The following is a 23,310-nucleotide window of genomic DNA, read 5'->3' on the forward strand; positions in this document are numbered from 1 at the left end:
TTAAATGAAACATGAAACACAATATCCATAGATGCTCATTGAGATCAATTAATGTAGTGCTCTTACAAATTCTCTATAACATTGACCTCTGTAAGGAAAATGTTTTTCAGCACACAGAGTACTTCACAGTGAGCACTGAAAAAGGCTCTGCAGGTGACAGAAGTGAGGAAAAACTGTAGTTAGAACACTGCTGATTTCAGCCATGATTGTAGAACTAGTACCTGTGTCAGAATCCCCAAGGCTGAAGCCATCAGACTGAATTTATTAACTCTGTAGATAAATGGCTGAAGCATGCAGGAGTTCAGAGAACAGGAATCAACAGATTTGAACCCTACAGAATTGGAAAATCGATACTGGAGCCGCTGTCCTGGAGCTAATAGTATTTCAGCTTGCAAGACAAGAACTTGCAGAAGACACCAGAACAAGAAACAAGAAACAAACTAATTCAAACTAATTCAAGCAAGCAGGTGGTATAGAGAGGTTGATCCATTTAATAACAGGTTCAAGACTACTTTTGTGCCAAGTGAACAGGAATCATGACAGATGGTTATACTTTAGTGCTGAACATATTGTGGGAATCTTTTCTGACAGACATCCAACCGCAGATTTCTCATTGTATGAATACTTCCACAGGCATCAGACTGAATCTGGAAAATATTCAGCAGTAACCATGCACGCAGGCAGGTGGCGCCCGCAGCTCGACGTCGACGTTGTTATGAACCGGATGTGATATGCGCAGGTCTATATTGGTGCTATGCATGCGCAGTCAGCAGTTCTTTTCTATCCATGCTACCCTTTGCCTCATTGAGAAACTTAAACTCTTCTAAAAGTCTTCAGTGTGCAAGGGAAAAATTTCACTTCCCAAATGTAGATTATCCAAACCCTTTGGGGAATCTTGCAAACAAATGTATGTGATTGCCTAAATGTGGTGTGCCTGTAGTGCATAAGGTCAAATCCAGACTCCAAGGCATGCATCGATTGCACCTTGATGCACCTCAAGGCCATATCGAGACTGGGAAGCTAAGCTCTTCTTGGCAATGCATCGCAAGGCCCTGGGCTGGGATCAGTCAAGGTCTTAGGAGACTTTTGAGGTCATTTCCGGGACTCAGTCTTGTCCCGCCACTTTCTGTCTCCCCAGTAGGGTCAAGGACATCATTGTGCCTCAAGATGATGCTCCTGAAGGCTGTCTACTTCGAAATCGACTCTGACCCTGATCCCACACCAGCTGCAATTTGTGGGCCTGTCAGCAACACCGCAGCAAATAAAGCACTTCCATGAAGCCAGGTTGAACCTTTTTTGTCTTGTTACCAATGGGAAACATCCTTTACATCGCAGTGATTACACCGCGGTGCATTTAGAACGCTGCCATTATAACGCAAGCGTTACATCGACTTGCACTGAAGGGCGCTGTAACCCAAGGAATAGTAAGATTTACTATTCCAACACCTTCCCTACTGTACGTAGACTGGTGTTGGAATAGTAAATCCCACTACTCCTAAGTCCAGCGCAAATCTGTTGTAATGACTTGCGTAGTAAAAACTGCGATGTTACATACCGCGATCATTTTGATTTCGTTGTAACATCACATATTCGTTACCAATTGCCTCTGGCCTGCCTGCAGGCCCTAAGGAGCCGAGAGGCCTCCCAACTGGTCTTCTGCCGGGGAATCTACCCTCTGCACTAGTTGGGCCCCCAGGATCCATTCAGGGCTTCAGACGGCTTCAGTGCAGTTCCCTCTCTGGCACCACAATCCACAACGGAATGTGATCTACCAATGCCAGTCCCATCGACCATGGATGACCGCAGCCAACCCATAGTGCTGTCTGATGCTGAGATGGCTGCGACTGTGGCCACACACTCCTTTATCTGAATCGTGACAATTTACCACCATTCTTATTCCAATATAGTGCATCTGCCATCTGGAAGGGCTCATGTTCTTAATTAGTTATTCAGCACAGATTCTGGTGATGGGTCTATGATGCTGGGGATAAGATTCCCCAGCCTTGCAAGAAGAAAACTGTTATGAAGATCTCCTGAATTGCAGTAGCCTTGATACCTCCTTGGACACTGGTCTAGCTTCTCCCACAGAGCATGCCATGGAAGACAGTGCCTCCTTTGCAATGGAAATGAGAAGGGCCTTGATCTTCACCTTCCCCAGGAACCCCACTCCTAAAGTCTTGTGGTGCTGGCTTGGGCCAACAGTGTAAACCCAAACTCATTTCCAGCTACTCCCCCGCCGTGACAGGGAATCAAATAGGATAGGGACATTTGGTAAAAAGGTTTGCTCCTCTACACATTTGGCCCTTCGCTCAGTGAATGCCAGCTGCCTTTAAGGCTGCTATTCTCATGGCTCCGTGGCTCATCTGTTGCACACGTTTTTGGAAGAAGCCCACGCCATGCTTTCTCAAGCCTTGTAAGGTGGTTGTGATGCGGCAATGTTCACCATCCACTGTGGACTGGCTACCACTGATTGCTTCAGCAGGGCTATTGCCACTAACTAGAGTGGCTATTAACAGACAGGATCTGATCCACCTGCTTTTTGGGAGGCCTTCTGGCCAGTCTTATGAATATGTCATTCAATGACTCCCAACTGTTTGGAAATAAAGAGGCCTTGGCCCTGGAGGGCTTCAAAGATCGCTTCTGGGGTGGAGAGGTTATCTGGTAGAGGTGAAGGTCAAAGGTGTCTGGCCTCTAATGGAGGTCCAGCTCAATATGAAGATTTTGAAACTGATAGCCATTCACTTGGTGTTGAATGCCTTGCTGCTCTCCATCAAAGGTAAGCTGGTGCAGGTGCTCATTTACAGCACCACAAACATGTGGTTCTACAATAATCGGGGTAGGGTTGTGGACCATGTGCCAGTAGGCTTTGCATCGCTGGACATGGCTAGACCACCAAGGAATTTTTCTGGTAAGAAACCACCTTGATACCTGAATGGCAGAGCAGACTAACTAGTCCATTGACGCCTTGTAGATTACGAATAGTATTTACAACCAGAGGTGGCGAAGAATCTTTTCTGTGAATGGTTAGAACCCTGGCTCTATATTTTTGCCACAACAGAGAACGCAAAATGCCAGTACTTTTGGGCATTGGAGTTTCTGAGGTGTATCTTACTCGGAGACGCTTTCCGCGTAGAATGAGGCTCTGGACTCCTGTATGCCTTTCTACTGATACCTCTCCTGCCCTGATTTCTGAGGAAGATCAGAACTGACCAGGCCCAAGTCATTCTAGTGGCTCAGGACTGGGCATAGAGAGTATGATATCCCTAACTCCAGGGCATGAGCGTATATTCTCCTATCAGGCTACTCCTTTGGGAGGATCTCCAGCAGGGCAGGGACCTGCACTCGCGACTAGGCAACTTCTACCTCCATACTTAGAAATTGAGCAGCGTCAGTTGAGTGCTTTTGACTTACCTCCCAAAGTTGTTGAATTCATCTTGGCAGCCAGGCATCCCTCAACCAAACATGTATACACCTCCATTGGAATAAGTTTTTGTCCTGGTGACTTCTAAACAGATTGACCCCCTCCAGGATGTTTGTGCTGCTCCGAGCCCCTTTGGGCATTGTAAAAGGGTAACTGACGGCTTTATTCGCATTTTTATGGGGTTCAGACTAGTCCTCTCTATTTAAATCTCCTTTGGTTTTGTGTTTCTTCAGATGGTTCCAACATATGTTGCCTCTTTCTCTGTTGCACTCCAATAGGACTTACGTTTGGTCCTCACATTCCTCATGTGGGTGCCGTTTGAGACACTTCATAGTTAATCTCTTAGTCCCCTTACCCTCAAAACAGTCTTTCTTGTTGCGATAACATCAGCACGACAAGTCAGTGAGTTGTAGGCCCTTTCTGCTAACCCGCCTTACAACATGTTCTATCCGGACAAACTGGTTTTGTGGACTTGAGCTTCCTCTGTTACAGGTTGGTCAAAACCTCACCCTTCCTGCGTTCTTTGTTTCACCTCACCCCTCTAAGGAGGAGGAGAGGCTTCACTGGTTGGATTTGAAAAGAGGTCTTCGCTTCTATATGGTTCATATCAAGGACCGCATGGTGGATGATCAGCTTTTTATCAGGTTCACTATAAAGAGGAAAGGCAGGGCTGTGCAAAAGAGGACCAGCTTGCCCTAGATCATACTCTGAATTAAGATCTGCTAAGCAGTAGCCAAACCAAAAGGCAGCCTTCTGAGTGCTTGAAAGCTCATTCTACCCGGGCCAAGACTATTAGCACTTCATTGACAAATGAGGTGTTGCTTCTCGACATTTGTCAAGTTGCTACATGGTTGTCACTACATACCTTCATGAGGCGCTATTGCCTAGACAATCGGATCAGCCGGGATGGTCACTTTGCCCCTTTGGTTCTTCAGTACTTTTTAGTGTGAGTCAGTTCAGGGACCCACCACCTAGGAGGTATTCCTTGGGTATCTATTTAACAAGCATTAGAAATGCAATCGGGCTCGGATTTATTTGAGTTTGAGCTAATGGCATTGTAAATGCCAATGTCTTTTTGCCATGTGTTATGGAGTGTGTGCATGTGGTGTGTAGTGGAAGTATGTTGGTTGAATTGTAATTTTACCAATGGTGGCATGCTGTGCTTTATATGAATATGTTTAAAAGTAAAGTGTACCATACTGCGATTGCTTGGTGGAAAAGTGCACTGCCGGCTGGAGGTGTGTGTGCCTGGTGGAAGGGTGCACTGACGGCTGGTGGGTGTGTGCTTGGTAAAAGCGTGCACAGATGGATGATGGTTGATGGTGTTTGTGCATGGTGAAAGCATTCATTGACGGCTGGGGGTGTGTTGTTGTGTGTGTTGTTTTCTGTGTGCTGGTGAGTGTGTGGTGGTGAGTCTGTGGGGGTGAGCCTGGGGAGTGAGTGTGGTGGTGAGTGTGTTGTGTTGAGAGGTGACAAGTGTGTGGTGTTGAGAGACTGAGGTGTGTGGTTTGTGTGTGCGTTATGTGTGTGTGGTGTATGTGTGTGTGGTGTTTTCTGCACACTCACACACTGCCCCTACACATTCACACACTGCTCACCCGCACACTCCCAATGTCACCCTGCATAGTCACACACTGTTTACCCTGCACACTCATTCTGCACACTCACACAATGTGCACCCTGACACACTGTCTCTGCAGTCACTCTGCACTCACTGTCACTCTGCACTCACTGTCACTCTGCACTCACTGTCACTCTGCACTCACTGTCACTCTGCACTCAATGTCACTCTGCACTCAATGTCACTCTGCTGTCACTCTGCACTCACTGTCACTCTGCACTCACTGTCACTCTGCACTCACTGTCACTATGCCCTCACTGTCACTATGCCCTCACTGTCACTCTGCACTCACTGTCACTCTGCTGTCACTCTGCTGTCACTCTGCACTCACTGTCACTCTGCACTCACTGTCACTATGCCCTCACTGTCACTCTGCACTCACTGTCACTCTGCTGTCACTCTGCACTCACTGTCAATCTGCACTCACTGTCACTCTGCTGTCACTCTGCGCTCACTGTCACTCTGCACTCACTGTCACTCTGCTGTCACTCTGCACTCACTGTCACTCTGCACTCACTGTCACTCTGCTGTCACTCTGCACTCACTGTCACTCTGCACTCACTGTCACTCTGCACTCACTGCCACTCTGCACTCACTGTCACTCTGCACTCACTGTCACTCTGCACTCACTGTCACTCTGCACTCTACAGTCACTCTGCACTCTACAGTCACTCTGCACTCTAGTCACTCTGCACTCTACAGTCACTCTGCACTCTACTGTCACTCTGCACTCACTCTGCACTCACTGTCACTCTGCACTCACTCTGCACTCACTGTCACTCTGCACTCACTCTGCACTCACTCTACAGTCACTCTGCACTCACTGTCAGTCTGCACTCACTGTCACTCTGCACTCACTGTCACTCTGCACTCACTGTCACTCTGCACTCACTGTCACTCTGCACTCACTGCCACTCTGCACTCACTGCCACTCTGCACTCACTGCCACTCTGCACTCACTCTGCACTCACTCTACAGTCACTCTGCACTCACTTTCACTCTGCACTCACTGTCACTCTGCACTCACTGTCACTCTGCACTCACTGTCACTCTGCACTCACTGTCACTCTGCACTCACTGTCACTCTGCACTCACTGCCACTCTGCACTCACTGTCACTCTGCACTCTACAGTCACTCTGCACTCTACAGTCACTCTGCACTCTACAGTCACTCTGCACTCTACAGTCACTCTGCACTCTACAGTCACTCTGCACTCTACAGTCACTTTGCACTCTACAGTCACTCTGCACTCTACAGTCACTCTGCACTCTACTGTCACTCTGCACTCACTCTGCACTCACTGCCACTCTGCACTCACTGTCACTCTGCACTCACTGCCACTCTGAACTCACTGCCACTCTGCACTCACTGCCACTCTGCACTCACTGCCACTCTGCACTCACTGTCACTCTGCACTCACTGCCACTCTGCACTCACTGCCACTCTGCACTCACTCTGCACTCACTCTGCACTCACTCTGCACTCACTCTGCACTCACTGTCACTCTGCACTCACTGTCACTTTGCACTCACTGTCACTCTGCACTCACTGTCACTCTGCACTCAGTCTGCACTCACTGTCACTCTGCACTCAGTCTGCACTCGCTTTCACTCTGCACTCAGTCTGCACTCACTGCCACTCTGCACTCTCAAACTGCACTCTAAAAATGCACTCTCAATCTGCACTCTCAATCTGCACTCTCCACTCTCAAACTGCACTCTGCACTCTCAAACTGCACTCTCAAACTGCAATCTGCACTCTGCACTCTGATTCTGCACTCTCAAAATGCACTCTCAATCTGCACTCTCAAACTGCACTCTCAATCTGCACTCTCAACTCTCATACTGCACTCTCATACTGCACTCTCAAACTGCACTCTGCACTCTCAATCTGCACTCTCAACTCTCAAACTGCACTCTCAAACTGCAGTCTCAACTCTCAAACTGCATTCTGCACTCTCAAACTGCACTCTGATTCTGCACTCTGATTCCCACTTCACGTGCCTTTTCAAAATTCAGCAGCAAGAACTTGTGCACTTGTGTTTGGGATTGGAATTGTGAAAGGCGGGTGGAAGTTCCGTATATCCCAGCGGGGCCCCCCCTACCGGCATCTTTTTGTCCCCATACCATGTAAGGCATGGTAATGGGCACAAAGCCCGCACATATAAATGTCTCAGAAACTTCTGAAACCCACATAAATGATGGTTTGCAATGGGTGTCAGAATTATGAGTGTGTCAGAAAAATCAGACAATCGGTTTAAACCTGCTGAAATTTACTGGGTGAAAAATGCTTCGTAGGGGGTAGGATGTGGAATTTGCTGAAATGTGGGACACGAGCTGAGTGTTATTCCCCATTTCAATAGGGAAACTCGCAAATGGCATTATGTATTTCATTCGATAAATAGTATACCACAAGATCTCGTTAATTATTGGGTACGAAAAATAACACTCAATTCTGAGGCCCTAGAAATGTAGTCTTGATATGGTTACTGGGTTCCTTTGTGAGCCCTCGCTTTCATTGCACGTGTACAATCACAATGGCTATTTTTGTACATAGCGCGTCATACTGCAGTGCTGTTTGCAGGCTCCAGCAGCAGCGACATGAAAGGGACACTCCTGGAGTAAGCTGCTGCTGAGTCTGAGCGGCTCCAGGAGGGGGCGGGGAACCTCCTCCTTACCAAACCCCAAAGATGGGGGCTTTTGCCTGCCCACCGCCCGTGTCCCTCCCCTGCCAGGAAGAAATCGCAGCATTAACAGTCATTAATCATCCTAATATGAGGAACCTGCTGATCTGAGTGACTGGCACATGGGAGCTCTGCGTCTAGGCACGGCGCACGAGAGCTGACTGGGCTCTACCAAAAGATGCTAGAGGGGGCGTCATGGAGGCAGGGAGACAGCATGGGAGTTTAAAGGGTGTATTAAAAGACGCAACACCGAACGGTCCACACTCAAAAATTAATAGCCAGGATATTTTATCTTACCCTGTGGGAAACGAAGCCCCTGTAGCCAATGGTAGAAGTTTCACAGTTAAAGTCCAGTGGCTACTTCAAATAAAGCTCAGTTGTCTTGAGTAGTAACCGAGTCTTACCATCTAATACGGCGCACTGCAGTTGGATATTGGATGGAAAGCTTACTAAAGGCTTGAATGTACTCCGGATTCCCGGCCTGGCATGCAGCAGCTGCGCTCTGAGCGCTGCTGAATGGTGAACGCGCCCGGCCATCTGGATTCACTTACGGAGGCACCCTGACAGCTCCTAATTATAATTAATGTACTTCTTTGCGCGAGCACGAACGAAAAATGCCCAAGATGGCGGAACAAAACTACATTTACCCTATCACTTCAAGCCTATTAAAACGACAACACAACGAAGACGAATCACTGGCCAGATGACAGAACACACTAAAGAATGTGTGGAATTTGTCTCGCCAAAGCCCTAGGAGATACTTTTTTTTTCTCTTCTTTAACATTAGGATCTCGAAACTCCTCCCACTTACGTGGGCGGAGGCCTCGCCCTAAAAACGGAGAAATCTGCGATTAGGAGTCTCTATCAGAAGAACAAGTTACTAACCTTTGGTACCACTCTTTCTGCTAGAAACTCTACCTAACCGCAGATCCCTAAATTCCTCACCAACCCCCTCCCCCCACCTCCCTTTTTAGTGAACTGATCACGTAAAAAGATCCCAAACTAGGAATATGCACACTGGTCACAGAAAATCTGATTGGCTCTGGGTCTGCGGGAACAAATGTTTCAAGAAAACTACCTGGATGGCACCTATATAGGCCTGCACACGTCACTTCCAGCTCGAAACAACGCCAACACAGTAATGGAGCCATATTCTGGATCCTATCTGACTCCTGGAGGCGTATTTAAAAGGTGAGGAATCTGCAGTTATTTAGTCTCTATAAAGCGCGTTAGAGGTAAGTACTTGTTCTTCAGGGGCTCACGGGCATTCAGATTGTATTAAAGCCATTTTATACTGGTGTCCTGTAAGTTAATTGTATTATGGGACCCAAAACTGAGTACATCCTTTTAGCACTGTACTCTCTGGGTAATGGAAGTTGAAAACACCAAGGCTTACTCAGTAAGGTGGTGTGAGGTTAAAGATTTAGAATTTAACAATACTACCAGTACAAGTGAATAAATCAATGTCCAGCCACTCCATATTCCTAAGAAAAGAAGCATTTTAACTTAATTCACACGAAATGTAATATTGTACAGAACTTGGTAGAAGATCCCAAATGTGGTTCGGGTGCTAATACTACTCTTGATCTGGTGAGAAAATGTGGGCTGCTCCCATGGGACAATCTCTTCTGATAGTTCTGGTGCAACAATAACAGATTCTTCTCTGTGGTTGTTCCCACGAGGGGCGTGAAATGCAGATAGTCTAGAGAGGGCTAGAGTTTGAGTTTGAGTTTGAGTTTAAAATTATTTATAAGAGCGCACATACACCAGCGGTTTCTTGGCGCTACAACTAACAGAGATCCAGGGCAGGGAAAACAGGGGAGACTGCGAGGGATTTATTCAAAGAACTTCATAAATAGGTGGGCCTTGAGATGTTTCCGAAATTGTGGGTACAGGGTAAGGGTTCGAAGTTCTAGGGGAAGTGAGTTCCAGAGGAACGGGGCAAGGGTGGCAAATTTCGAGCCTCCCCACTTCTTTCTCCGGTAGCGTGGGACGGTGAGGAGGGACTGGGAAGACGAACGTAGTTCTCTGCCGGGAACATAAGGGGTAATCTCAGATGAGATGAACGCTGGAGCTAAGCCGAGGCGAGCCAAGAAGGTAATGGAGGCGATCTTAAATTGGACCCGGGCTCGCACGGGGAGCCAGTGCAGAGACTTCAAGAGGGGAGTAGAACGATGGAATTTCGGGAGTTTGAAGACCAGGCGGGCCGCCTGGTTTTGTATCAGTTGCAAACGCCACAAACTATATGCGGGAATACCCGCATATAGGGCGTTGCCATAATCCAGGCGGGACACCACCATGGCCAGGATGATAAGTTTAAGAGCGGTGAAGGTAAAAAAACGTGACACCCTGCGTATAGTACGCAGTGAAAGGAAAGAGGAAGAAACCACAGAGCTCACCTGGGAGTGGAGGGAAAGTTGAGAATTGATTTTTATACCAAGGGTTTTAACTGAGGTAGAGGGGACGGGAGAGGGACCAAGGGAGGGGGGCCAAAACAGAGGGGACCAGGGGCTGGATGAACCACCCGTCAACACCAGCTCGGTCTTATCGGGGTTGAGTTTTAAGTGGTTGTGGTTCATCCAGTCCCGGATGTGAAGCATGATAGATTGAAAGTTAAGGACAGAGGAGGGGGAAGAGGACAGATTAAAAACAAGCTGGAGATCGTCCGCATAGTTAAACACGGCGACCTCCATTTGTTGCAAAGAAAAGATCAGAGGGGCAATATAAAGATTAAATGAAAGGGGGGAAAGGGAAGAGCCTTGGGGGACCCCGCACTGAACTTTCCGGAGGTCCGCTGTAAAATCGCCCAGGCGGACAGCCTGGGTGCGGTCGCTCAGGAAGGAGGATAGCCAGACCAGAGCGGACCCCCCGATCCCCGCCGCCTTGACACGGGACAGTAAGATGGTATGATCCACCGTGTCAAAAGCGGCTGAGAGATCGAGGAGCACCAGGGCCTGGCGTTGGTTAGTATCCATACCCTCCCTGAGGTTGTCCAGGACCGAGATGACAACGGACTCTGTAGAGTGTGCGGGGCGAAAGCCAGCCTGGCGGGGGGCAAGGGCCTGTTTGAAGATCTCTATGGACAGCTATCGCCTCGATAGTACGAGCTTTGATTCCCTTTTCAGAGTTTGAACAGCAACTTTTTGTTATCCTTCATTGATCACAGCAGGAATTGGTTGCTGTTCTTGAAGTGTCAGCAGGCTGTACAGCACTTAGTGGTATGAGGAGCATCATCTGTGTAGCACAGGGGGCGTTAACGTCATCTTAGCCCTATTTTAGGGTGAGTTCCTAGCTTTCTCAGAGAATGTTACAAACTGACTATTTAGGAGTTTTTATATTATCTCATAGAAACAAAGTCTTCAAGACACCCTTATATTTACCTACCATCTTATGAGGTAGTACACCAGGTGGTCCTGAAGAAGGTGGAGCTTCTACACACTGTCCACGGAAACGATCATAGAACACACTTCATACGAATCTGACCCACAACGCAAAGGCAGAAAAAACAGGCACTTCCCCGTTGTTGAAGATACACACTACGAGAGCAGTACTAGGTCAATCAGGCCTCGCCTGGCAAACGAAACCCCTCAAATATCTGGGTCTACGAGGAAGCCACCCTCAAAAAAATAAAGGAGAGACTGGACCTCTGGTCCCCCAAATACATCAGCTGGTGGGGAAGGGTGGAAACAATTAAAATGATGGTAACCCCTGCGGTCAACTATACACTAAGCATACTGCCCCTAGCAATAACAGAGGATTTTCACAAGAAGCTAGACAAACTAATAAACAGATTTTTATGGAGAGGCAAGAAACCAAAAATAAGCCTTCAGAAGCTGAGACTAACGAAAGCCCTAGGCGGCCTAAACATAACGAACTTTAAGAACTTCCAAACCGCCTGCCTAGCGAAGCAAGGAACATTCTGGGTCGCAAACACACAGAACTATGAACCGGAGTGGCTGAAGTTAGAAAGGAACATCCTGGGGGGGCTGAACCCAATAGCCATGCTCACAGCTAACAAGCACCCACACAGAATGGACCCGATTATCAAACACACTAAAGATGCCCTACTGAGAGTAGACAAACTAATGGAACAAAAGATCGGCGGAAAAAACTGGGAATCAATCTGGTTCAACACAAGGATACGATATCTTGAACAATGAGGCTTGGATCGAGAAAGGAATAACCACACCACACCAGCTGGAAACAAAAAGATCACTATCCCCTTCCAAAATCTCAAGGAGTTCTACACCCTCCCTGACATAGAACTATATACATTCCTGAAAATCAAAACTGCAACAACAAAGGCGAATCTAAGCAAGAACCCACCAACCATAATCCAATACATGTGCAATCTCAACGCCACAGGCCACCACACAGCACAAATCTACAAACTCCTAAGACCCCACACGTCTACACTGAACAAAAAGGTGACAAGTGCATGGGAAACACTAGGGACAAGACAACTCACTGACGAGGAGAAGATAGTGCATAAACCTAGTGGTTGGAACAATTGTGAATGGCTATGCAAAAGGGGCATGTATGTGTGTGAGTATGAGGTATGAGTGACTTTTTTCATAGGTGTGGGAAAATAGCACTGCTTTGTACAAATGCTATTGTATAGAAAATGTCTACATAAAGAGGCAGCTATTTGTGTCATAAAATTGAATAGATACCTTTCGATATATGAAACGAAATGATTGGACATTATAGATGGATTTTCATTGTATAGTATTGTAAAGTATTGCTTAGCACTGTACATATAGTCTGTATATATTTCTTCTTTTTACTAATTTTCTATTGAATCATACATAAAGAAATAAAAACATGTATAGTAGAGATCGATAAAAATGATAAAATAAATAAATTGACACTGATGAAGGTAAATAATGAATTAATTTCATAGTTTCATCGCCAGTTTGGGGAGTCTAATACGACCCCATAGGAAGTAATACAGGTCAGGAGGGACAGTTATTTTGCGTCTTCATGATTTTCTACCGCTTGTCCCGCTTGTAAAATGTTTCTTAGGGGATGCCTTCTTAGAGCACCTGGCTTTTGCAATGCCAGCACAATTTCACATGTGAGCATATAAAGTGCCAGCACCAAGGCTGGACTGGGAACACAAACCAACCCTGGCAATTCTGCCAGACAGGCCCGTTTGGGAGGGGTGCTAGTGAGAAGCAACCCCGCTGCCTGTTTTATTGCATTGAGCCGATATTGCAGCACAGCTGCAAAACCGACCCCCATAACAAAGCCGGCCCCCACTGCTTGAAAACCGGCCCCCTACCCTTCTGGCCCACCAGGGAAAACACCTGGTGCCCGCTACGGCCAGTCCAAACCTGGCCAGCACCCATCTAGGAGGTGGTTATAGAGATGCAGTGTTTGTGACCTGGAATCTTCTTTGGTCCCTGAGATTAACTCACCACCAAACAATGTAAGTGCCAACCCCTTGACTTCACAGTGAGTTCCTTGTTTCAGGCCCCTACTTAGATGCACTTCACGTTTGGACCTTTTGCTGTTATGGTAGGGATCGCAGAAGGCAGTTTTGTTACTTATAATACCTTGTGGATTCTTGGTTCTTGATTGTAGCATCAGAAATTGGACAGTCTTGAGTTCCATAGTACTCTCTGTTCACAGTGGTACACAGGTCACAAAGAGATACACTTTGTAAATCCCAGGGCCTCATCTTCACAGAGCACTGGTGGTCCCTCCTGGGTCTCAGCCTTGCAGAAAGGTGAAGGTCCTTTCCTGGTACTGCAGTGGATGTCTTCGGCTCGTCCTCCCTCTGCTTCTTCGATGCTCTTGATTCTTTTGAGCAAGTTGGTGAGCTCTCTCCTTCAGGGCATCCTCTTCCGGCAAGTCAAATCAAAGACCCCAAGTTTCTTGTCTCTAAACCAAGCAAGGGAAGTTGGCTGTGCATAGTGCAAGCCCAGATCACAGAAAGTTTTACGTCGCCGCAACTGGTGTGGGGAGCAAGGAGTCCTGTAGAGATATATTGGCACACTGGCTAGAGGTATCTGCAGCATATTTTTCTGAAATTCCCGTCCAGGGAGATTCTGGACTTTTTCATATTCTGCTCAGACTGTTTCGGACAAATCTTTCAACACATAAGGGCTCATTAGGATGGCGGACGGACTTGTGTCCGTCCGCCACCCTAGAGGAGGAGGGACCGTCCGCAGGGGCTGCGGCGGTCCCTCCAGTGCAATTAGGATGTGACCGCCAGGGTGGCGGTCACATCCTCTATCTTTAACATTGCGGCGGGTGCAGCTTCAAGCTGCACCCGCCGCAATGTTAAAAATGCATACATTGCATTTGTATGCAGAAAGCAGCAGGCACCGCGCAGTGCCTGCCGATTTCTGCATACAAATGCAGGGGGATACCATAGGTACCCCCCATGTGCACCCCCCCACCCCACCTTCACCTAGGGGGCCCGCAACGGGCCCCCGCAGTGAAGTTCCACATGCTTTTCCACGGCGGAAAATCCGCCGCGGAAAAGCATCTTTTCAAGCCCATCCTAATATGGTGGACGGTGTCTGAGAGACACCGCCACCATATTAGAGCTTTTCCGCCGCGGTTGTAAGCCAACCGCGGCGGAAAAGCTGCAGACGGAAACCAGGACCCACCAAACATCCTAATGTGGCGGTGGGTCTTTGGTGAGTCCGCAGAGAATTTTCCGCATCCTCCATCATAATGAGCCCCTAAGTGTGAGCAAGATGATGGGGTGGAGCTGGGAGTCTCCTTTCAGGCGAAACCCAGAAGGGCACAAAAGAAGGTTAGGCTGTCCCATTTATCCACCTGCCAACTGGTGCGGTAGTTTCTCAAGACACATTGAGTCAGGGCAGATCAGTGAGAAACTCCCTAGCTTCAAGCAGGTGCTCTATTAGCAAGCACGTCGTTCTATCAAAGAGCTATACACCCCAAGGTGCTTGGTTAATTAACACCTAAATGGCTGGATTGCTTCCATAAATGCTAAAATCCTCCTTACCTATAGGCTCAATAATAGATAGTAACAGGCAACCTCACCTACAACTTTTTGTGGCATTCTTCATCATGGGCGGCTCTCACACTGGTGTAGATGGTACTACGCTAGTGGCCTCAAACAGAACTGGCAGTTCTTTTATATTAATATAAAGGACAATATCACAAGGTCCAGATATTCAGCTAAAAACACCTAATCTGATAATCTGAATCTTGTCAGATTCTCTCCCCATTATTTGCAGCGGGTTTGTGATATTGTGTCTGGATAGCTGTGATAAAACCTGCACCTAGCCCAAAGCCATTGGTCCATACCACTGCAAAGGATTCCTGGAATTTTCGGTGGCAATCATTCAATTCACATCTAATGTCTGGGTTCTCCCTCCAACTCTCCATTTTAGGTACCGTTCAAATGTGGCAAACACAAAGCGAAACCCAGTATGGCTACAGCTACGTATCACACCCTCTCCATACATGCATCTTCAACACATGCTAGGTCAGTAGACAGTTCTCCTTAGTAGGGACAGAAACAAATTGTTACTATAAATGGTACAGCTGCCAACACTATAAATCCAGTGGAAACACTTGACAAAACAAGAGTGCAAATGTTGTGTCCCTTGGGACCACCGAGCCCAGCTCTGGGTCTCCGTCTGTGCGTCTAATAGCACCTCCAGCACACATGCTTGATTATCATGGTTGCTGAAGTTGAGGTCAAGACCTTCAGAATGCTAAGGGGAACTAGAGATAGGGGCACATATTATCCTGAGTCGTCCAGGGGACCTTTAACATATCAACATAAGTTTACAACCATGTTACAGTGTTAACTAAGAAATGCTTCTGGGACAGATATTCACTACTGCATAGCAATCACTATTTTATGGATGTATATATAGTCTGCAGGGATTAAACCAGAGGCGTAACATAGGCCCCCACAGCCCCTGCGGTGCGGGGGCCCGAGCTGTAGGGGGCTCTCTTAGCACAGTACCCTGGCATGAGAACTCCTGACTGAGTTCAGAGGGGTGCCACCAAATGATAGATCCACAATAGAACAACAACTACATGAAGCTAAATGTATAAAAACTTGGGGTTACCAAATTTATTTACCATTACCGACGATTTCATTAGACCATATAGTCAATCAAACAATCAGTAAATGAAGCCAATGGCAGCTGCTACATAGTATCTGTTTAGAACAGGGAGGGCCCTCACCCAGTTTAAGTATTCTAAACAATTTCTTCCAGCTAACAAAAGCTTCTTCCTTGTTAAAATTCGAGGTCTAACAAGGGTGACATGGGCCCTTCGCTACCAGCTGGGTAGTATAATATAGCAATTATTGGGATGCAGTGGGTCTCTAACGCCCGTGGCCTGGGTTCCACTTCACCTGCTGCACAATTGATAGCTACGCCCTGGCCCTAATCAAGCAACTTATCTCAAAGTTCAAAGGATAAGAAAGCTTTTCTTCCTAAAGGGGTGTGGTAAGTAAAATGTTGGGAGCAAGGAGGAGATGCATCACCATTTTAATCACATTTACACGACCCACCATGGTGAAAGGGAGTATCCAAGGTCTTAAATTATTCCTGGATTGTATTTTCTGAACTGTATCCAACAGTGGACAAAATGTTAGGATACATAGCTTGAAATTTCATGAGGGATCCAAATTACTCCAACATGACACCCTCCTCCAGTTTATGGACTAGGAGTTCTGTTCTGAAATTGATGCAAAATAAGTAAAACTGTAGTATGGCCCATGATGCAAAATAAAAAAGGTTCTTACCTGAGCAGTGGTTTTGAAGCATAGAAATATTAAAGATTCATAAGTGAATTCACCCCCCTTTTCCAGGACGTGAAATGAAAAGAGAATATAATGCATGTACAACTATGTCAGACACAATCCCATGGTGTAAAACAAAAATCTAAAGACATACCCCCACAAAAGTGGCTTTGTAACCTAAGCTGGAGCCTCATTTCTAAGGCAAAAAGGTTAGTTTTACCAAAATAAGTTCTATTTTTTTAGTCCATCTGCTAGATGGAAGGGAAATATAACCATTATAAGCTTGTTCTGCAAAACTAATTATTTCAGATAAGTAACATTATATTGTGAGAGCCTGTATGCAGGTCAGAAGCAATTCAACAAATTGGCCAGAGAAACCCTGAGGACCAGTGGAAAGAAGTGTAAACCACGAAAGAGCTCTGTGCATGGCACAGAGGAAGCAAAAGGCCCTCTGGACCAGCACAAGGGCTCAGGGCGGATTGCAAGAGCTGGGCTGAGAGCTCAGGGTAGAACCATGAGCGAAATCTATGAGTTTGAGCATAGTCACTTACCAATACATTTTCAAGGGCAGAATAAATCCTGGCCCCCCAACCCTGATCCATGATCCTTTTTCAGATCTAGTGTTTGCCAAAACATTATAATTTTAATAAAATTGTATGCATACTATAGGTAATTATGTAGGCTTTTAGCCAGCTCTCTTCATCCACTGGTTCGCCAGTGTGCCATTCACGTTGGCCCCGCCCACCACAGCAACAGCATGGGACACAGGGTCAGCCCACTTCAGCCATTGGCATCCATCTTTGTGAGTGACAGCATTGTGCTTTTGCACAGTGTGCACTTACACACAAAAAGTAGTCCACTCATACAGTTTTATAAAGAAAAAACATTCAAAAACATTGGCAAAACCAAATGTTGGCATCCAACATCAGACCTATTGATTGTCCCTGTGCTCGTTGTATAGCTGTTGTTTTCATAGTTTCACTGCATATTAAGTTCACTGTTCTTGTCTTCCCCAATTCTTTGCTTATTTTAGCACTTAGGGATCCTTTCTGCCATGAGTGATATGTCAGGCCTAAGCTCTCACATGGCAGACATGGCATTTCCCGCCATTGGTGGCATTGCTATGTCCCCACTGGAGATTATTGCTGAATCTCTGAAGCCATAGACTTAGTAGCTGTTAGGACTTCTTGATTTCATGTTGGCACTTTCCATTGATTTTGCAGGTGCACCGGGGAATTAAAGGTGTGGTGACAGACCAACAGGGAGACCCCATCCCTAATGCAACTATCTCTGTGGCAGAAATCAAGCATGATGTGACAACAGGTAGAGCAAGAAACCTTACAATTTAATTTGTTTCAGGAAATTATCTTCTCTACTTTGTCTCTGCTGCCAACAACTGGTGCAATGCCACTGATTTGAAATGCCTTCATTCCTTCCAACCTTTGTCTCTTTTTATAGTCATGCCTCTCTCTCTTGTGTTTATCTTTTCACTTGTGACTGTTGTGTGCCTTCATCTTCTGTTTCTGCCTTCATTGTGTGTTTAATATGTTATTTCTTTTTTGGTGATTCTGCATAGACAGTCTCTTTTGCATTGAATTATGTTTGTATTATTGATTGCAATTTTAGATTGAGATTAAATCACTTTTATAGAAGGCTTGCATTTGTTTTAATATGGTCTAAATATGTATGTTATGTTGCCCTGTTTTCTCGTGGTTTGTTTTTGTGTCTATTGTATGTATATTTTATGGCTGTGCTGTCTGGTGTCTGTAATTGCAAACACAACAGTGATGGACAGAATGTGGATCAATGTCACACATTCACCCCAGTCCAAAGATCTGGGCCCAAATCCATCGTTTTTCCAGATCTTTGGACTGGGGTGAATGTGTGACATTGATCCACATTCTGTCCATCACTGTTGTGTTTGCAATTACCGCGTCTGGTGTCTGTAGACTTGTTTTGTTTAGTTACACAGTATTAGGATGTTTTGGTTTGTGTTGTTTTTTATCTATTTTATTTTTGTTATTATCCATCTGTTTGTCTGGATTGGTTTTATAGTTCTATTTTAGTTATACATAGTTCATGTATGTATGTATGTATGTATGTATGTATGTTTGCTTTTGTTTGTGTTGTTTATTTCTGGATACTACGGCCATGCTTCTCACCTTTTAGACTGGATCTAGAGAATTCTGCCATTTGGCTCCTCATTGACTCCTTGACTGCCCTGAAAGTGATAAAGCAGAGTGGCATATAAGGAGCAAGCTCAGTGAACTGACTTTAGTATGAGGTCATGTCAGAAAAGAGTCCTCATGCACCTGAAGAGTATCCATGAGCTGGAGGCAAAGCTCTACATAGCCAAACATAAGAAGAGGTTGCAGTAGAAGCACAACTCCCTCCCACTCTCCCCAGTCACGTGGATATTCATGGCCTTGGCCAAGAGGCTGGTCCTGTATGAAGTCCCATTCTTGCTTGAACTCTTCCAGTAATTCAGTCTCAAAAAGGTGCCATAAGCTCAAGAAAGCCAAATGGGACTCGCCCCACTGCCACTCAAAATTTGTGCCAGAGTACAAGGATATCAACTGAAAGATTATACCCCTCCATCGTCGTGTGACTCCAGCCTGGTCAGGGAGCGCCCCAAATTCCTCAGGCCATTGTTGACTCCACAGCAGATAGCAACTTTCAAAGAGGTCATGCTGAATTATTTTCTGATGCTTCAAGCACTCTCTGGCTGTCCTTTGAGCCCCATGGAACAACAGGGGCCCCTAGTGGGCCGTCCCTCGACTGGCACCTCTAGCCCTGTTCTGGGCCCTTACCAACATCAGTATATACTTCCACTCTGGCTCCCTGGTCCATAACAGTCCCTTCACCAGCACTGGATTCACATGCTTGAATTATTCCCCGTCCCCAGAATGGGAACCCCCAGTAATTTTACAAACTGCAGTTATATACACAAATTAGTAAACATAAACACACACATTAACATTGATAAAAACAATGATACCTTTACTCACCTCTCTACATCATTATATGACCTAAACTTTATCTAATCAGAAACCACCTCCCACAGCTGATACCCTGACTGAAGTTTCCAACTGTCAGATTTTCTACTGCATGATCAGTGTGACGAAGCCTTTAGACAGCTGTTTAAGATTTTGCTATTGAGAGAATAAAAATAACAAAATCAATCGCATCATGGCTGAGACAGAGGCTACCACAAAAAAGTCTTTGTTTGAAGACTGTAAGGGCTGCATTAAAAAAGAAGAATTACGTAGAAGATCCACATAATAAGTGCCTGTATTGTTTACGTCCTGAGCACAAGCCAGCAGATTGTAAGATGTTCCAAACATTTTCAGTCAAGACCCTGAAGGATAGGGAAAGGTGCATGGTGCTGGCCATTTTGGAGAAAGAGTTGGAAACTAAAAGAGAAATTACCCTCTAGTTCTGCTTCTGAAAGCCAGACAGCTGGTCTTGTGCACTCTAGTTTGAAAGAACACAAGAGGCATGATGTGCAAAAGAAGCACAATTTAAGATAAAAAGATGAGGCACAGGCCTACGGTAACTGCAGAATCAGGGAGGAGGTCACATATGACGAAGAGGAAAGGAGGCGATAAGTCATTGACAGAGGAATTATCATTGATGAAAGGGAAACAGTCAAGGGAAAGGTCGCCGTCGATGGAGCCCTCAACTTTTAAGATAAAACTGTTGGTGCAGAAGGCACAGGAGCAGTCGCTGTCAACAAAGTCATTTGCAAAGGTCTTGTTGTTGACAAGAAAATTCCAGTCGATGTGTGAAAAGCTGTCGCCAAAAGCGTTCTCATCGAAGAGGCAATTGCAGTTGACAACTGTGTTTCTCTCAGCAAAAATAAAGCAGCTAATGCTGACACCCATGTCAACTAGACTACTGATAACTAAGAGTGTTCATGAAGAGTCACATAGAATGGAAGAAACCACATTAGAGGCGTTGATGGTGTCCCCACGTACCATTAAAACCGGCAAAGCATTTTTTGCAGGGAATTTCACCAGAAGAGCAAGGTGGTCTACTGAGGTGCCATGAACATCCTGAACCACATCTGGATCAGATGGAGGCATTCTTCAGTGAAGGAGATGCCTTGGAGGAAGAAAGAAAGACAACTCACCCAGGGAGTTGAATATTCAGTGCATTGATGATGATGATGAGATGGGGGAGGATTTGGCAGAACAATATGGTTAGAGAGGCAAGAGTCAAAAGGAGGAAGGAAAGAACATTCTTCTGAAGGGATAGTGCAGGTGCCAATGCAGTTGTTGCCTTCTATGCAGGATATGATTGATGATAGCTACGGAAGACTGCCAAAGGATGATCAGCAGACAGAGTTGGTCAAAACGCCAAAACTGCCAAAGTTGACTCCACCGCAATCTAAGACACAGGGCAGTGATGCTGTTAGAGGTTCAGCGAGTGGAGGCATATGGAAATGTATCTGTGGAGCTGAGTGTAGTGGAAGTCTAAGCAAAGTCTCCAGATTCAGATGTCGATAGTGCTGCTGATGATGTTGATTCAGATGCGGAAAGTCTGCCAGGATCTCCTAATGATGATTCGGAATGGAGGCAGTTCATTGTTCAGAAGGATGCAATCCAGGAGTCAGCAATTAGGAGTTCACATATAATGATATTAGAAGATTCCATTCGCTAATAGAGAAGACTTCTGAGTACTTCAGTTTACCAATGATAGTGATTGAAAAGTCGTATTTTTTATTTGACTTCAAAGGAAAATCTCAATAGAGCACTCGGTCTATACCTGTGCTAGAACATTTGCTAGAGGAATAATGCAGAACACAGCTACTATCTCAGTGAATCTGGCAATAATTTATAAGAAATATATAGCAACTAAGGAGTCTGCAGGAAGCATTTTGAAACAGAGAAAGGGCTAAGGCTGTATCAAGGGATGGAGAACAAGCATATTCCCTTATTGAGGCTGCAGTGGATGCTTCCACATGCACATTCAGGCGGATTGGAAATGCAAGTTATGAGTATATACGGTTCAGTCGACAGTGATGAACATGGCATTTGACAGCAATAATGTGTTTGGGAAGAAAGTGGATGAAGCTTTTGACAATAAAGACGGACACAGAGACAGATCCTTCTCTAAGGATGATGCAGAATAATTAGCCTCACTGAGGTTTTAGAAGGCAGTTTAAGAAACAAGGTTAAGAACAGCAAGAAGCATTTGTTCGACCCTACAGGCAGTATGGGTTGTAGGGTCAATATGGAGCTTATGGCCAGGAAGTGTGACAGCAAAGACAACAGAGAGGACAAAGATACAGACAGAAACAGACTAGAATACGCAAAGGAAGTTAGCCCTCCAAGTTTGAGGGGAAAGGAGGGAGAGCATGACTTGGTGGTAGAGATTGTACAGCTCTGGCTGTGGGAGGAAGAATGCGGTATTATTTGGAAGCTTGGCAGCAAGTTACGTCAGACAGACGGGTTGTGGAATTTGGAACTCTCTCCCACCTTCCATCAGGAAAATCCCTCTTCTAGCACGCTTCAAAAATGAGACCAAAACCTTCCTCATGGGTAAATTCCTCGCCTGAGGCCTGCCCGCATCCACCCCATTGAGCGGGCTACTCTATGACTACCGCCTTCCCTTATCACCAACTGCCCACGACGAGAACATTTGGAAGCTTGTTTTTGCTTCTGACTCTCACGATGATTGTAACCATACATGTTGATCTTGTTTGTCCCTGCACCTTAATCATTTTGTTTGTTCAACAATGTATACCGTGTAAAGCACTCTGATACCCTCACGGGTCATGTTCGCGCTCTATAAAACACAAAAAAAATTCAAAAAAATAAGTAAAGCATGGGCATGATTTGGAGTTTCTGAAGGAGCCTTATCTGTTCAACCGAGAAAATAAAGACACCAACAATTGTAGGAGTCGAAAGAGGCAATACGGAAACTGATGGAGATGGAAGGCATTTCCTTTTTTTTTTTTCAAAGCAGTTACAGCAGAGGTGCAAACATTACATGAAACAAGGAAGAAAATGGGCACAGTACAGTCATCTTGTTAGCATACAGAACCTCCTGGAAGCAGGAGGATGGATCTACCCACCTCATAGTATCCGCATGCCCACTGTCTGCATTGCACCTCTGTGTGAACAGTAACACCCCATTGTTGCTCGAATAATGAATTGAGGTGAAATTTGCCAAAACCTTAATACATACATAAAACAAGATTCTTTCAAATTTTAATGGAATCTGGAGAGCGGTGTCCAATTTTGGATCTAACTGAATTAAATACATATATAAAGCATAGTTTCCGTATGATTACACTTCAGGAGATTCTTCCATTTATCAAAAAGGGGATGTCTTTAGTTCAATAGATCTGGTGGGTGCATATTTCAATGTTCCGATCCACAGAAAACACAGAAGGTGTTGGAGAACCACAGTGTATGCATAAACACACCAGAGGAGTCTCAAAAGAAAACTAACTCAAGCACGTCGTCCTATCAAACAGCTATACACACACAAGGGGCTTGGGTAGTTAACACTTAAATGGCTGGATTGCTTCCATAAATGCTCAAATTCTCCTTACTTATAGGCTCAATAATAGATATTTAACAGGTCACCTCACCCACAACTTTTTGCGACATGCTTTATCATTGGCAGCCCCACACTGGTGTAAGATGGTACTATGCCATTGGCCTCAAACAGAACTGGTAGTTCTTTGATATTACTATAGAGGACAATACCACAAGGTCCAGATATTCAGCTAAAAACACCTGATCTGATAATCTGAATCTTGTCAGATTCCCTCCCCATTGTTTGCAGTGGCAGTGAGTTTGTGATATTGTGTCTGGATAGCTGTGATAAT

The 23,310-nt window shown here is 45.6% G+C and overlaps 1 protein-coding gene across 2 annotated transcripts in view; it reads left to right on the plus strand.

The window, feature by feature from the left end:
- The window catches only part of AEBP1 (AE binding protein 1), a 237,258-nt gene that overhangs the window by 199,376 nt on the left and 14,572 nt on the right, over positions 1–23,310 (plus strand). For both annotated transcript variants that reach the window (XM_078666750.1, XM_078666749.1), the window contains exon 24: positions 17,693–17,792. In XM_078666750.1, the coding sequence (XP_078522876.1) occupies positions 17,693–17,792 (100 nt within the window). The remainder of the gene's footprint in view (positions 1–17,692; positions 17,793–23,310) is intronic.

Source organism: Lissotriton helveticus, chromosome 11, assembly GCF_964261635.1.
Source record: "Lissotriton helveticus chromosome 11, aLisHel1.1, whole genome shotgun sequence".
In the NCBI taxonomy this organism is placed as follows: domain Eukaryota; kingdom Metazoa; phylum Chordata; class Amphibia; order Caudata; family Salamandridae; genus Lissotriton; species Lissotriton helveticus.